At 32.7% G+C, this 16537-nt stretch overlaps 1 protein-coding gene across 1 annotated transcript; it reads left to right on the top strand.

Annotated features, from left to right (window-relative positions):
• The first annotated feature begins 2636 nt into the window (after positions 1 to 2636).
• On the top strand, positions 2637 to 10270 carry LOC110114364 (aspartyl protease family protein At5g10770-like). The gene is made up of 5 exons (XM_020847222.2): positions 2637 to 2693; positions 2813 to 2864; positions 2952 to 3044; positions 3103 to 3180; positions 9042 to 10270. Exons 1-5 carry the CDS (start codon positions 2637 to 2639, stop codon positions 10268 to 10270), a joined length of 1509 nt encoding a protein of 502 aa, XP_020702881.2.
• Positions 10271 to 16537: the final 6267 nt, after the last annotated feature.

The raw sequence follows: 16537 nt of genomic DNA, 5'->3' as shown, positions 1-16537 counted from the left end.
ATAGGAACACTAAGTTTTTTCACGCTATGGCCAATCGAAATAGGACTAAGAATCACATTCATAAAATTATTAATAATGACGGTACTACTATTGAGTCGGAGGAGTTAATTTGCAAGTCTGGTGTGGAGCATTTTAAGAAAATTTTCAATGACCATTTTAGCAATGTTCCTTTAATTAATCCTCAAGTTATCCCTCATATTATTAATGATAATGACAATAACTTTCTTTGTCAACCTCCTTTTGACATAGAAATTTATAATCTTGTCAATGATTTGAATGGTGATTCGGTTGCAGGTCCTGATGGATTTATGACCAATTTTTTTCAAAAAATTTGGGATATTGTTAAAATGGATGTGATGGAAGCGGACAATGATTTTTTTGTTGGTAACCCTTATCCTAAATTTTTTACTTCCACAAATATTGTGCTTATTCATAAAAAAGAATTGGCTAATAAAAGGAATGAATTTAGACTAATTAGCCTTTTCTCCTTCCTTAACAAACTCATTTCTATAATCTTTTCCAATAGATTGGTGAATATTCTCCCTAGAATTATTTATAGTAATCAAACGGGGTTTGTTAAAGGTAGGAGTATTTTTGATAATGTTCTTTTGGCCCAAGAGCTTGCGTAAGATATTAATACCAAGGCTAAATGTGGTAATATTATTTTTAAATTAGATATTTTGAAAGCGTACGATAATCTTAACTGGAATTTCCTTTACAATGTGCTCTCTTTATTTGGTTTTAGTGACTGTTTTATTAAGCTTATCAAGAATAGTATTGATAATTGCTATTTCTCCGTGATCATTAATGGTAGAAATCAAGGTTTTTTCAAATCTTCTAAAGGTTTAAGACAATATGTTAATATTTCTTCTGCTCTTTTCATTATTGCTATGAAGTACCTTTCAAGGGGTATTGAAGATTTATATTTAAGGTACCCAAAGCTTTTCTTTCATACTGTTCAGGGTATCTCGATATCCCATCTTTGTTTTACTGATGATTTCATTCTTTTTTCTAATGGTTCTATTAATAATATTATAATTTTTAGCAATTTCATTTTACAATTTAATGCTTCGAGTGGCTTGGCCATTAATAAGGATAAGAGCAATTTTTTTGTTGGTAAGTCTATTAATAGGGATGGGATTATTCCTATTCAAAGAATATGTGGTTTTCAGTCTAGTTTGTTGCCCATTAAGTATTTGGGTACTCCAATATATAAAGGTTAAAAGAGAAGTCATCTCTTTGAACATATTTTCACTAGCCTTCATAAAAAGTTAACCCATTGGTCTTCTAATTTTCTGTCTTTTGTGGGTAGATTGGTTCTTATTAAATATGTGTTGAATTCTATTCCTATTTATTAACTTCATATCCTTCAACCGACTGTTTCCATTTGCCTTAGAATTGAGATAATGATAAACAAGTTGTTTTGGGGCTCCAAGTATAATAGTAATGGTATTCGTTGGGCCTCTTGGAATAACATTTGTGGTGTCTATAATGAAGGTGGCTTAGGTTGTAAAAACTTATTTTGAACAATAATGTTTGGAATCATCAAAACTACATAAGTTGCATAAATATAACTCATTCAAATAGCAACTATTCAAACACTCTTTTAGTGCTAAGTTTAGTTTATGGACTCATTTTATGAATGCCAAATACTGCAAAGATTCTCATCCTTTACTTGGTGTTTATAAAGTTTCTAACTCTATGACCTGGAAAAGGCTCTGTAAAATTAAATGGAAGGCTGAGCAGTTCATTCCATGGGGTTTAGTCAAAGGGAATGTTTTCTTTTGGCAGGATAATTGGTTGGGGCCTTATTATATTGATAATTATTTAAATACCCAATCAATTGATAATGTTAAGGTTTCTAATTTTATTTCTAATGGCTGCTGGAATGTGACAAAGCTATTGAAGGTTATTCCTTCCAATCTTATTGACATTATTTTGTTGGTTCCCTTAGATTTGCTATACAAGGATAAAATCCTTTTTACTCTATCTTCTTCTGGTAAATTTCAAATGAAAAAGGTGTGGGATACTTATAGAATTAAATATAATAATTCTCTTATTTATTCGGCTATCTGGCATAACAATATCCTTGTTTCTTATACCATTTTAGCTTGAAGATGCCTTAAGGGTTTCATTCCTGTGGACGAATTAATTCAGAAAAAAGCTTTAGTTTCCCTTCCAAATGACAATGTTGCTCTAAAATTGAAAATGTTAATCATCCTTTTGTGAATGGGAAAATTGCTCACAAGGTTTGGAATCTTTTTATTAACATTGCTAAAATCAATTCTGTGGTCATTTCCAATGATTTACCTATTTTATTAAAAGGATGGATGACTTCTTCTAAAGGTCACATTTTAAACTTAGTTCATATTCATAATTTTGTGGTTCATTTGGAAAGCTTTAAATGAAGCTAAGCATAGTGACATCAAAATGGATGCTAATCAAATCATTTCTAATATCAATCATAAAATCCTGCATCTGTATTCTTTCAATCTTATTTCGGCTAAAAAACTTTAGCAATTGTAGGGATATAGCTGTCTCTCTTGGGATTCCTTTGGGTGAGGGGAATCTAATGGGTTTTGACAAGATGGTTACTTGGATTAAACCTAAATTTCCTTTTGTTAAGTTAAACTCGGATGGATCTGTTACGAACTCTTGCGCTGGTACGGGAGGAATTCTCCGCGACCACCAGGGTAATGTTTTAAAGGCTTTTGCTGGTCCTTTACATCATTGTACCATCATCACTGCTGAACTTACTAGTTTATCTTATGGTCTTGACATTTGTACTAAATCGGGCTTTAACAATATATAGATTGAGGTGGATGCTCAACTTGTGGTTCAGATTATTAACAACCTCATGTCTGGTAATCCTCAAATTTTCTATCTGATCAGGAAAATCAAGAAGTCCCTTTCTACTATCAACTATTCCATTTTGCATACTTATCATGAAGCTAATGCATGCGCTGATTGGTTGGCCAATTTAGGGTGTCAACTTGAAAGTTATCAGGATTTGAACATCAGCCATCTACATCTGATATTGAAAGGTATGATTACCCTAGATAAATCTGCTTTACCCTATATTCTCCATGTTTGATATTGTAGATTCTTCATTGCCTTTGGTTCCCCTCATGGTCATTTTGTGGGATTGCAAGGCTAGCCCACTGGATATTGTTTTTGGCTGTTCTTGAAAGTTGGATGTTTATTTTCCTTTCACTGTTCCTGTTAGTTTTTGGTGATTGTTATTTACTTCGGATGGTGAGTTGTAGTTTACTGGGTGGGTTTGCATCTGCGATGTTTGTCTGAGTCCTTATTGGTTCTTTACTACTTTGATGTATTGTTGTTGGGTTCTGAAAGTTATGTCCTATTTTGCTCAAGCCAGCAAGGATTTTGTGGGCTGCTTCATTGTGGTTATTTCTGGGAGTTATCTTCACTTTTAAGTTATGGGTTTTCGGTTGATGTTTATTTTTTATGTGATATGTGATGGTAATCTGGTCTTTAATGCTTTTTTTATTAACATGGTTTATTGGTTTGTGAGGCGGAGAGATATGCCCTGCTTTTTTCATGCCTGGAAGGTTTTTGAGGGTTGCTTCTTTAATCTGATTATTTTGATCTCTTTCCTCTTTCAATATCTGGGGTGTTAGATCTCGTATATGCTTTATGTTATCTGGTACAAGGTGAATTTGCATAAGGCCAGTAATTTAAGGTTTGTTTGTTCTGTAAGGAGGGTGGTACTTCTTTGTTCGTCCCTAGTTTTTGCAAAAGTTTATATTTGGTTTATTACTGGTCTCCGTAGTTTTTTATGCTTGTCTGCTCCTTTTGTAGTATCTTTTTTGAAGATTGAAGGGCTCGACTTGCTCGTCGCTCGTGTTTTTGTCTCTGCGCGATTTTTCGGGTAATTGTGGTTTGAACCACTTTTTTTGCATAAAGACCGGGCTTATTGATTTACTCTTGCTCTTCCTTTTTTGGGTGCTGTCGTCTTGTAACCCTAGACTGTCATTAGATATTTTTGTAATTATTAGATTTGGGAACCATTGGCTCGGAGGTTTTATTTCATTTTATTTTGTAGCACTTGCGAGCATTAGTGAGCTGAAGGTTCCTTTTAAGGACTTTGTAACCATTTTTTTTTATATTAACGGGTAAGCCCCTCTGTGGATTTTAACCTATATATATATATCATCTGAAAACTAGCTAAATTACCTACATCACTTGAATGTCAAAATAATTTTTCATAAAATAATAATAGATTTTTTGATATTTCAAAGCATTGTCTTCAAGACATAATAGATATCCTGAACTTATTTTTATGTGCACAATTGTTAGAAAAACATATATTTTAATCTTATTAAAGTTATCATAGTCATTAAAGACACCAAAGGCTTTGATGAACTCTTGCAGCATGTAGAAGCCAAAGGGAAGATATGATTTTCTCTGTGATTTAATAACTAATGATGTAGAAAAAAGAGTGGAGATAAAAATAAAAAAGTATTAATTAATTTGGACTAGTTATCAACTAATCATTAACTTTGTAAAAAATAATTACAAATTTTATACATAAGTAGTTGGGTAACACTAATAATGTTGTTATATACATTTTTATTTGGGACAGAGACATTTCTCTCTTATGCAACTTAAAGTTTTATACCCATTGTAGATAAAAACCTAGTACCTAACAGTTAATGAGCAAATCATGAAACATAACTCCTTATAGAACTTATGTTGATGATAAATCATATAAAAATTATGTCATTCTAATTGTTATAATATATGAATGAATGACTTAATCATTATAAGAGTCAGCTTCTTTAATCATGAAACGCATGTTGCTTAAACATAAGTGGAAAGAAAGCTAATGACTTTCCAAATGTTTAAGTAATATCAAGACTTAATCATTTTTGAAATTCAATTGAAAAACAATCACATATCAAATGGGTTCAATAAGACTAAGTTATATCAATTATATATCACATATCAATTTAACCAAGATCAAGCCAAATTTATTGATGAATTGAAGGTTATTTAATGGAAATTGGAGTTCAATAATATTGCATTACTCTCCAAAAAATCATTAAATTCACATGAATTTATTCTTCCTTTATAAAGCTCTATTTAACAATTCCATAGAATATATGAATTCATGAAATGAAGTTAAAATTTGAATTATTTTAAGTTTTCAAAATTAAAGGTCAGAACATGACCTTTGAGCTTCAAATTTTAATTATAACTAAATAAGCTCAAATGTAGTTGGGACAATTATGCTTAAGCTTCTTCAAGCTATCCTCCTATGAATTGATCTTACAATATTTTGCACGTAAGAAGTAACATCTATATGATTTTTTTTTTTTTTACTTTTTTTTGTTTATTTAATCTCATTTTATTAATCTTTGAATTGATGAGATTCTTATTTGAATGAAATAATTTTTTTTTTATTAATTTTCTTAAGATGATACAATCTAAATTTAATTTTTCTAGCTAATTTTATTTTTGTTCCTAACTTATCATGACATGTTGTTGTTGTTGTTGCTGCCTAACTCATATGTACGAGGTAAAACTTTGTTAGAAGGATTCCTTTAACTGGAAGTTGATTCTCTAAGAGAGTTGACCATTGTTAGGAAGTTGACTCATTGAAAAGTTGTCATTTTCTAGCAAGTCAAGTATTTGAAAAAGTAGGCGATTTCCCCTTAGCCAATGTTAACCAGGTCAAAAGCAACACATCATTAAAGCTTCCTAAGTTGATACATGATGATTGTAAAGATATAGATACATTCATGTGGTGGATATCACGTTAAAGTAAACACAAGAAATACTTAAAGGCCGTGGAGGGCTTTTGCGCTTCTTTCTATAATAGCATTGTCTTCATATTTATTTTTCATTATGGTTTCTTGTGCCCCGAGCTTTCTTTGGTCTTCTATGTACTGTGTTCTAGTGCTAGAGCTTTTTGTTCTTCCATCTTCCTACTTCCTATATAGGCGAATAGATAATGTTTGATGAAATGTTATTTTGTAATTAGATTTGTGAACGTGGCTTCTTCATTGAATGTCCCTTGTGAGTTGTGATTATTGATAACAAAGAATTTTTTTCCTACTTTTGACGAAAATATGCTATGTTGAGTACCCAATAGTTATCTCAAGTCATACTCGACCATTTATCCCTGGTGTATATACCTAGAACAAGTCGTTATTTGATATAGATGGGCCTCATATTACGCCAAAGTTCTCATCATCACAAAAGAAAATATCTCAAAGACTCAGATCTAAATCAAATTTCTCACTCTCAAAATTGATATTGTGGTAAATTGAGAGTCTAATTTTTAGGACTGGACTTTGACTCCTTAAATCAAGGTTCCATGCGATGTTTTGTTTGTGCAACCATATAGTCACGTGTTATAAAGCCATTAGCTGACTTTAGATATAGGGAAATACAAAAAAGTTATGAATTCTAAATTAAGAAACAATTTCTACTCCATGTATAACGAGTGGGAAATGAGTATAATCAACTTGATAAGCACCAACATGGGTTGCCGGGTTGACCTGGCCCGACCCGGTTCGGGTCGAACCCGCTGCTGGCGGACGGCGACGGACGGCGACGCGGCGGGCGAGAGCTAACTTAAGAATTTTTTAAAAAATAAAAATTGTATTGAGTATAAAGTATAATTGATCATATTTACTTTATTCCCCTTGAATGAAAGTTATGTTTTAAGTTTTAGAGTGACCACTACATCAAGTCTATATTATCCATCTACCTGAGGTTCATAACTCCTTTGTAGGGAACAATCTCATTTTTAAACTTGGCCTTAAGTAGTGACCACTCTAGTCACCAACTTAAGTTGGTCTACCTCTTTTTAGCTAGTTGAGAATGAAATTAGTAAAACTATTTTTCTAATTTTGATCTAATTTTTGAACATTTCATGTTTCTTGGCCTAAAGTTTAATAAACTTCAAATAAAAAAAAAGTCCCTAGCATTATGATTTTGTCGAGTACATACACATGTTAAGATTCTAATGAATGAATTTTGGATTCTTGTATTACTGCTTTTATTTTAGATATCCTCTAATCTAATACACTTTTAGTCATTAGTTGATATCTAATAGTGGAATAAGCCCATTTTTGTAAAGTGTAGGTGATTGTTTGATGTTGTTGCATATGAATATGATCATTTTTTTAGTTAACATAAAAAGCCATAGTCATTCTGATAATGATTTGCCCCTTGCAAAAGAGGAACTAGTGAGTGGATGGGCTTTTATATTATAACATGAATTGATAAATGGATCTTATTTATATGATTAGTTGATATAGTAAAATAATAATTATAATTTTTTTATATATTGAAGTGATCAATTCTTATGTATCAATTTATAGTTATAGAGCAATCTATAATTTGGAGAAAATGATTTGTTTATTAAGATACTTTCATTTCTTAATTTTTCCTAATCATTATTACATGCCTGTTAGAGAACTATTGAGTAGTCTTTCAACTCTTTCCTCTAATAATTATCTAAGCACTTACATATATTGTAATAGAAGGAAGAAATCAATATTCACTTTTTTCTGAAATATTTTTCCCTTGTTTGTTTTGATCAAAGTTAAAAAATATATTTTTTTTCATTAATATAATTAATAATTAGAATTACTTATAGGGATAAAATAAATATTTTTATCTTTTTATCACAGAAAATATAATTTGAATTTTTATATTATAAATTTTTATATTTAATTTTTTATTCACATGTATTTAATGCACGTGCAGTGAAACTAATTATCCAAATCTTGGCTGCAATTTATTCTTTTAAAAAATTATATGAAATATTTTAACTTACAATATTGCATCAGATTTCCATCTATGTGGCGAACTCTATTTTTGTGAATTCCACTAAGTGTCATAACAATTTCTATTTAAAATTAGATTTTTCTCACATAAATAAGCACTTCTATTTTAAGTGAAATTTCCCTTCACAAGATTGTAAAAACATCAGAATCCAAGCACATGGAAGACCCGTGCAACCCCACAAAAAGCTCAACCAATATAATTGAGGTCCCATACACAACTACAACTTGATTGATCGACACAATCATATTCTACACAGAGCTAAAAATTTGTTCTATTTGTGAGTTGGTTTTTCTATTTTGTAAAATAAATTACCAATTTTATAAATAATCTAATAAATTGATATAAATCCTCTAATTAACTGACAATTTTCTTATACCCTAAACTTAATTCTCACGCAATTTACTATTAAAGTTTTTCGTGTTTCTTTCCTTTAAAAATAAAATGTTATGTCGTGGGAAAGATGTAATCATATTCTAACTTTTCAACAATCATCATTAGTTTTTATGTATATACTTGATCAAACATAGGGCCTGATCTGATGACTGATATCTTTCAACAAATTTGGATTGAAAAGAATGCAAAAAAATTATGACTTGATATCAAACTAAAAATTATGAAAAAATCAACAAGTTGGTAATATAAGAACAAGCCCAAGCAATAGACATTTATTTCCTTCTTTATTGGCCAAAACCCTTACTTGATCTCTTCTTTCAAAACCTAATCTTCCCTTGAAATAATGACTTATATTCTAAACTAAATTCCTAATAATTCCATTATGCACAATAATCCATCGCCTATAAAGCCCCACCTCCACTTGGCTTACTTCTTCAATTTTTCCTAAGCAGAGCTTCAAAGTTCTATTCTCATGGAGAGTTCTTCTTCTCTACTCTCTCATTATATTCTTCTCAATCTCTTCTTCTTTTTGCTTCTAATAGAGAAGAATTTTCTAGTATCAGTGGGAGAGCTTGCTAGAGAACACCATGTCATTGACGTCAAGTCACTCTTGCCGAGCAGCTCCTGCTCCATGCTTGATAAAGGTTTGTGAACAATTTCTATTTTTTTTAATACCTATTTGGAAACCTTTTTTTTCATAATTAATTAGAATAATAAGAAATCATGGAACATTTAAGCTCATTTGTTAGGTATCACAAGCTTAAATGTGATGCCAAAGAAAAAAATTCAATATGTACATTAATCAGCTATTCCAATTATGACAGGCATGAGCCCTTACAAGCTCAAGGTCATCCATCAGAATGGCCAATGCTCATCCCAAGCACGCCAGGACAATACATCACATGTGGAGCTCCTCCGTTGGGACCAAGCCCGGGTCGACTACATCCACCGTCGGGCTGCCAAAGCCACCGCCATCCTCAATGCTAGTGGAGGCTCTCTTTTCGCAGGAGTTCCAGTAAACATCGGCATAGCTCTTAATACCGACCATTATATCATTAAAATAGGCCTAGGCACCCCTACAACGTCCTTCTCATTTGTTTTTGACACAGGTAGCGATCTCACATGGACCCAATGCCTTCCTTGCATTAATTGCTATGACCAAAAAGACCCATTTTATGACCCAACCCAATCCTCCTCCTTCGACAACATCCCATGCAACTCTGAATATTGTGTCAAACTAAATCATTTTGGTTGCTCCTCTACCTCGACATGTCTCTACCATGAAGAATATGAGGATGATTCTTATACTAATGGCTCCTTCATCCAAGACAACTTAAAATTCTCCTCTAATATAATACAAAACTTCAGCTTTGGCTGTGGACATAATAACAGCGGGGAATTTGGACAAGTAGATGGGTTGCTGGGCCTTGGTCGGGGGGATCTTTCAATTATTTCCCAGACAGCTCAATTGTATAATAAGGTATTCTCATATTGTCTACCATCAGGGCCCAACAAAATTGGATTTCTTGAACTAGGTAGTTCTGTCCCTAGTGTGAATTATACACCTATGTTATCCAACCCAAACCTTCCATCCTGGTACTTCCTCAAACTCATTGCCATTTCTATTGGGGGAACAAGGCTCCCCCTTTCATCTACTGTATTCACCGGCCCAGGAACCATGTTGGACTCTGGCACAGTGATTACCCACCTGCCGCCCACTGCCTACTTCGCTCTCCGTAACATATTTCAACAGTACATGAAAAGATACCCAACAGCGCCGCCACTAAATAATCTTGACACATGTTATAACTTAACTAATTACGAGAAGGTGTCGGTTCCCTCAATTGTGTTGATCTTTGACCAAGTGACTGTTAATTTAGATTTCATGGGGATAGTTTATATAGCCAGTAATTCTCAAGTGTGCTTAGCCTTCGCTGCAAATTATGATGATGATGAGATTGTGGTAATTGGAAATACACAACAACGCAGGTACATTATTGTTTATGATCTGAGGAAATCAAAAATTGGCTTCAGGGCTAATGGTTGTAGCTAGTGATTGATTGATCAGGTTGAGTTTGTTGTATGCAATGTTTTGTTGTAGCTAGAATGAAATGGTTTTTTCATGTAGGTTATAAAATTTGGGCACCATGGATAATAAATGTAGTCATGAAAAAAGTTCATTGTATCAAAATTTTGTGAAATAATTAAATATCAAATGAAGTAAACTTTGTATGAGTCGATGAAAACTATAAAGATGTGCTAAATTTTCTTATAATTAAGGGTGAATTATGATATTAATTGTTAGACGTTAGAACTTTGATTATCAAAAGTAAAATGTCATCTTTCTATGAGCAAAAGCTTATACTTAGCACAAAAAGTTTTGTCAGCACTTGCTCGATCCACATCAAATCAATTCAAATACACACTTACTTAGACATTGGGAGTACGTAGCCCCACTAGCCCGTTAGATTTTTTTTCCAATGAAGAAATGGTAAGGTAGGCCTCTTATGCTTTACATAAATATAAAAATTTTTAACATAAAAATAATAGATTTTTGTAACCAAAAAAAAAAAAAAAGAATAAAGACTACCTGTTGTGATGAATTTTATTCAGTGTCAGACCCTTACAAAGTAAAATCATCACTTTTTTTTCTTCAAATTTACCCTCTTGGTTCTAATTTTTACTTCAATTTTCTTTTTTATGTGTTCTATAAATGGAAGTATTTAAGGCTTGTGAGTTTTGCCAACCCATTAGGCCATACAACTTAACACCTTAAAGCTTTGATGCAACCAAACTTATATTCCTTAACTATGGGGAAATATATACCAATTTAGGTAAGCTCACACAGATCATATACAGAGCCTTTGAATACAAGAACTATGTTTGGAAGCTTTCAAAAAAGTTGTGTAATGATGAATTATGTGATTTATATTTGTGTAATTTCAATGAATTTTATATAAATATTTTGCTCCCACTTGAAAAAAATCCTGGGCTCCTCTACTACCTGCATGCATCATGTATGTGTATGTTCATCCATAAAAAAGTTCTAATCTCGAGCTCAGGCTTCAGTGAGTGGGGATAAAGGATTGAAATTAAAGCCCTTTTGAAAGTGTATAATTAAAATTTTGCACTTTATCTGATCAGTGATATAAATTGAAATGTTTCAAACACATTAAGCTCTTATAATAAAATAAAAGGGTGAATTTAGGGGGCATGAGCGGACAAATGTTCTCACTCAAAATAAAATCAATTTTAAAGTTTTAAGAATCTTATTTTGTTGATAAATTGGATTGTTCTGTTTCCTCAGACCTCAAGTTTCTTGAGCTCACTAGGGGGTTCGCACCCAAAATTATTTTTCGTAAAATGCCTCAGCATTATGTATCCGAGTACACTAGTGTTGTGTATCTGATCTTGGTATTCATGAGTGCCCCGTCATTGAACAAAGGTGAGTGGAGTGCCATAGCAAATCAAGAGAGAGGTTTAAGCATTGTAAATCCCCAAACTTGGGCCGCAGCACTACGAGATCGACTAGGTGATATTCTTTCTCATTTTTCTATAAGATTCCATCCCTTGGGGTAATTTTACTTGGTTTTGTCTTATATATTGAATTTATAGACATTGAGAGTAGTGCATGGGAGAAGAGAAGCAAGAAGAGAGTGAGGGGGAAGATAAATTTGTACTTATTTCTCCCAATTTTCAAAGTGGAGTTCTTAGTGTGGTGTCGCTATGTAATTTTTCCCTATTTTGAGGTTTTCCATGATAAATCCTAGTGTCCTTTATTTTTTGGTTAATAATTTAGCCTGCAGCAATTCCATTCAAGCGTTTGGAGTTCGGTTGGAGATGCCCTTAGTAATACATTTATATTTTAGTATGATAACTATTGCATTATTATTTCATTTAGAAAATAATTTAATTTTAAAAATAAAAGTATAAATTAGTTATATGATTCATAACTGTAAGTCATATTAAAAAATTTAAAATAAATTAGTAATAATTTATAAGTTATTATAACTAATATGTAAATTAATTTTTTATTAAAAATATTATTTTAATTATATTATTATCAATAACGTCATTCGATTCAAGTTTTAGTTGGGAGTTTTGATTATCAATCAAGAGGTCATGTATTATAAGTTGATGTATGCGTTAGTTTTCCTTTAATTGAGTCAAAGTCACAAAAAATATATACATTTGTTATATCATAAAAAAAAAAGTCTTGATCGGGCTGAAATCTTGAGGCAAAAATAAGTCCCAAACCATCCGAACTCACATTTCAGCGAACATATATTGAATGATTTTTAACAAATGATATTTTATTTCTTCGGCAAGATTTATCATGTGTTAGCATGAATTTAAATATAAAATTAATGATCATTTCCCTTTATTATCATAGTTGGATATTTGACTGAACTTTATTTTGACCCTCTAGGGTAATATGTGGTTAACTCTTAAATAAGGCCATAATAGCCAAGAAAAAAAATTATAATTATAGGTCTAAACATTTTAGGAGATTTTATCTCTGCCTTTCGAGGCAGTATATCATCTCTAATGGTGTGTTCGACTTCAGAATTAAAATTTAAACTTGAAAGTTAGTTAGGGTTGTTAAGCCCTTACGAACTAGTCCCAAGGCAAAAGGGTGTGTGTGTGAAAAACTTCTTTAAATAAAAGAGAAATCTTTTTATATCTTGCAGCAGAAATGAATTAAATCAATAATAAAAAGATTAATCAAAGTGTTCACCCAAGCAGTTAATCACAATAAAAATAAAGAGTGGAAATAATAAAGGAAAGAACACATTAGATTTATAGTGGTTCGGTCACACCTTAACCTACGTCCACTCCTTGGAGGCGACCATCGAGTATTGCACTAAACTGAGTGTCTCTCCTTTAGCCCCCACAGTTAAGTGGAGAATCCCTTACAAAATCATTTTCACCTTCCCTGGTGCGGCGGAGTAGACGGGCCCTTTGATACCAAAGAGATCTTCTTCTTTCCAAAACTTCCCTCAAGACAAGCCTTAAATCTGATGGTACTAAGGTGGAAGCTCTTCGGAGCAACCGTGTGGAACCCCCTCCATACTCCCTTGAAACCCCTTTAAGGATCATCTCCCTCTCTCAAACTCCACCCTTTCAAACTCTCTCTCTTTAAGTTTTCTCAGAAGAACAAAATTTCAATGGTTGTTAAAGACACTTACAAAGTGCCTTATTAAAGCTTAAATAGAAGAGCTCCAAATGAGCTCATTAATTTTAACTTGCCGACTTTATCATCCAGGACGATATGAATATCGTCATGTATGATAAGTGTAAAATAAGCTTAATCAGCCAGGACGATTAGGGATGATTAGAAGGTTTTTGTTCATATCGTCCAGGCCGATAGTATCTCGTCCAAGATGATTAGTTCAAATCAGCACATATCTTCCAGAGCATTTCCTTGAATAGAAGCTATCTGATAAATGATCGTTCAGGAAAAACTAATGTTTTTGAATTGATCGTCCTGGTCCATTCTACGATTATCCAGGATGATGTGATCCTATCAATCAAGCGTTAATTGCTTTCCTTAATTATCAGATTAATTTAGGCATAATTATGCTACATCATCCAGGACATCGTCCTTGATGATATTAAAAAAAAATAATACCTAAATAGATCTGGCGGCTGATTATTTTTAAATTGAGCCTATTGTCTCGACTGATACAAAGATTGTCCAGGACGATGTGCTTAAAGATGGTTGCCTTAACTAGGATGCCCTAATTAGGATTTTTATTTTCAGTTGATTGTCCAAGCCAATGTTTGGATTGTCCCGGACGATGTGAGCAAAAAATAAAGAACTCTAAAATAGAAATAAGTGAGCAAGGTAGCAAGCAAACACCCTTACAAACTAAGAAATACATTAATCAAAATTTCAAATAGAACATGTTCTGCCAAAACTTGAGCCTTGTAAGGTGCACTCTAATCCTAAAATATTAGTAAACACAGAAAGAAAAATTTATTGCAAATATAGGTAGACAACAAAAAGTGAGCCACAATATTTGTTATCATCAAAAACATAAACTCATAAGCTTCAGTTGCAACAAAACTTAGTTCTAAATTTTCCAAAAGAAATTTTCAAAACTTAAAATAGTTATCTTTGGAAAAATTTAACCAACGACAATCATTATTGTCATGCTTGAATATTTACTAAATAATGATATTTTCTTCCTTAGGGATATATATCATTTGTTTATAAAGCTTTGGGTATGAAATCAATGCTAACTCACCTAGAATATAATGGTTAGAAAATAGACTGAACTCCATTTTGACCTTCCGAGGTCATATGTGGTTCTCTCTTGAATTTAATCAGGATATTCAAGATAAGATTTGTAATGTTAGATTTAAACCCCATTCCAAAGGTTTATTTTCACTTCATGAAGTGGTATGACTCTCCTAATGGGTTGTTTGGTTTTAAGATTCAAATTCAATTTTAAATTTCTGAAGAAAATTGATATTTTTCAAAACCTTCTTTTAAAAAAATTCTTCCAACAAAAAATGGCACCCTCGATGGGACTAAATCTCTCTCTCCATCTCTAATAATGGCAAAATTTTGTTTTATTAGTAGTCTTAACTACCTTTTTTTTTTTGTTCCCTATACCCATTCCTCTCTTGGGTGAGTGTGGTTAACATAAAATAATAATAATAATAATAAATACATATCAAAAAAAAGGGAGAGGTGAAACTTCTATCAAAAAAAGGGAGAGGTGAAACTTCTATCAAGATTCGAATCTTGATCTTCTTCCCCCAAGCTAATTAGTAGGGTGATAGTGTTATATACATGATGTCAAATTTGACTTAATACATGGAGTCTTAAAATTTGTAAGGAGCTCCACTGATCTTGTTCTCAAGATCATCAATTTCTCAATGTTTTAGCCTTAACCTTCGAATTCCCTTTGACTTATAGAACTGGAGAGAGTTGGGAAACTAATCCTCCTTGAATTTCTCCCTATCCTGTAAGCCTTCAGGAAAGATGAAAGTCTGATCCATTGGGTTTTAGAATTTTGGAGAAGTTCACTGATGATTTTTTTTTAAAATCAGAATCTTCCTAAAATCCTTTCTAGCTCTAATTTAAACTCTATGCCATCATATGCTATCCCACAATATCCCCTTATGGGCTAGTATATATTGTGAAAATTTCACTTCTCCTCAAATTCACAATTAATATTTGTATTTTATCACTAAATGTTGGGTTGTAATTCTCACAATTCAACATATATCATATAATCAAGATTTTGTTATGATTTTCATTTCTCTAAAAGAAAATTTTTCTTTCAAAAATATCTAATTCCTATCTTTTTCTTTAATTCCAAAAAATCAAATCAAGCAATAATGGAAGGCAAGTTAATGTTTTCCTTTGAACAAGATTTGACCTCTGAAGTGATTGATTTGTAAAACAACATACTGTTTGGGATGGGTTTCAGTACCCTTAAACTTTCAATTGATGGCCATAAGATAATTGACTTGGAAGCTAGTAAGAAAGTCCCTCCTGTAGTGGAACTGATTGTAGGGATGGGACCTGTTCTGCCTGTGTCAAGTGATGAAGAAAAATAACTCGAGTTAACTGTTGAGCCTCATACTGAGGTTAACTCTATTTTTGAGGAAGGATCAAGTTTTGGGATCTCTTTTACTAGCAAGAATAATTGAAAGAACTATTTGAGGAGACTGAAAAAGAAGATTTCTAAGGCAAGGAAAGTTCTTCTAGGATAGCCTGAGGCTGAGGCTGCCGAGGAACAACCTTTTCCTGCTTCCTCTGCACTTCTAAAAGGGAGTCGTTATGCTCTATTGCTGCATAAGGGTAGGATAGGGTAGCTAGGATAGCTCGTTCCCCACCATGTCCGATTGATAACGTTTCTAAAAGGAATCCTAAGGAAAAGTACCTCTGAAGGATAAGAACATTAAGAAACCTAATTCACACCTGTGTTGTACAATTCGGGCAAACAAAGGAGGAGTACATGAAATAGTTGAAGGGAGTTATCTCACTTCCAAAAGGATATTCTGAAAGAGGAAGTAACTGAAGCTAATAATTTAACTCCCCAACCTGTGAGGAAGAACATAAAGTTTATTCCATAGCCCACTACTTCTGTATTAGTTGATGGATACCACTAGGTGCCATGCCTTCCAACTTCAAAAATAGAGGATATTCTACTTATAGGGTCGAAGAGAGGCCACTGTCCTACTGGTAGACCTCTGGCCCCTTCCCCAAAATTTCAAAAGTTGGGCTCAGTAGCAATGAAGTCTAAAGAAATTCCTAAAGCTTAGAGAATGATGGATGTTAAGGGCAAGAGGCCCAAATCTC

Source organism: Dendrobium catenatum, unplaced genomic scaffold (genome assembly GCF_001605985.2).
Source record: "Dendrobium catenatum unplaced genomic scaffold, ASM160598v2 fragScaff_scaffold_1144, whole genome shotgun sequence".
NCBI lineage: Eukaryota > Viridiplantae > Streptophyta > Magnoliopsida > Asparagales > Orchidaceae > Dendrobium > Dendrobium catenatum.
This window is presented reverse-complemented; position numbering and strand designations above follow the sequence as displayed.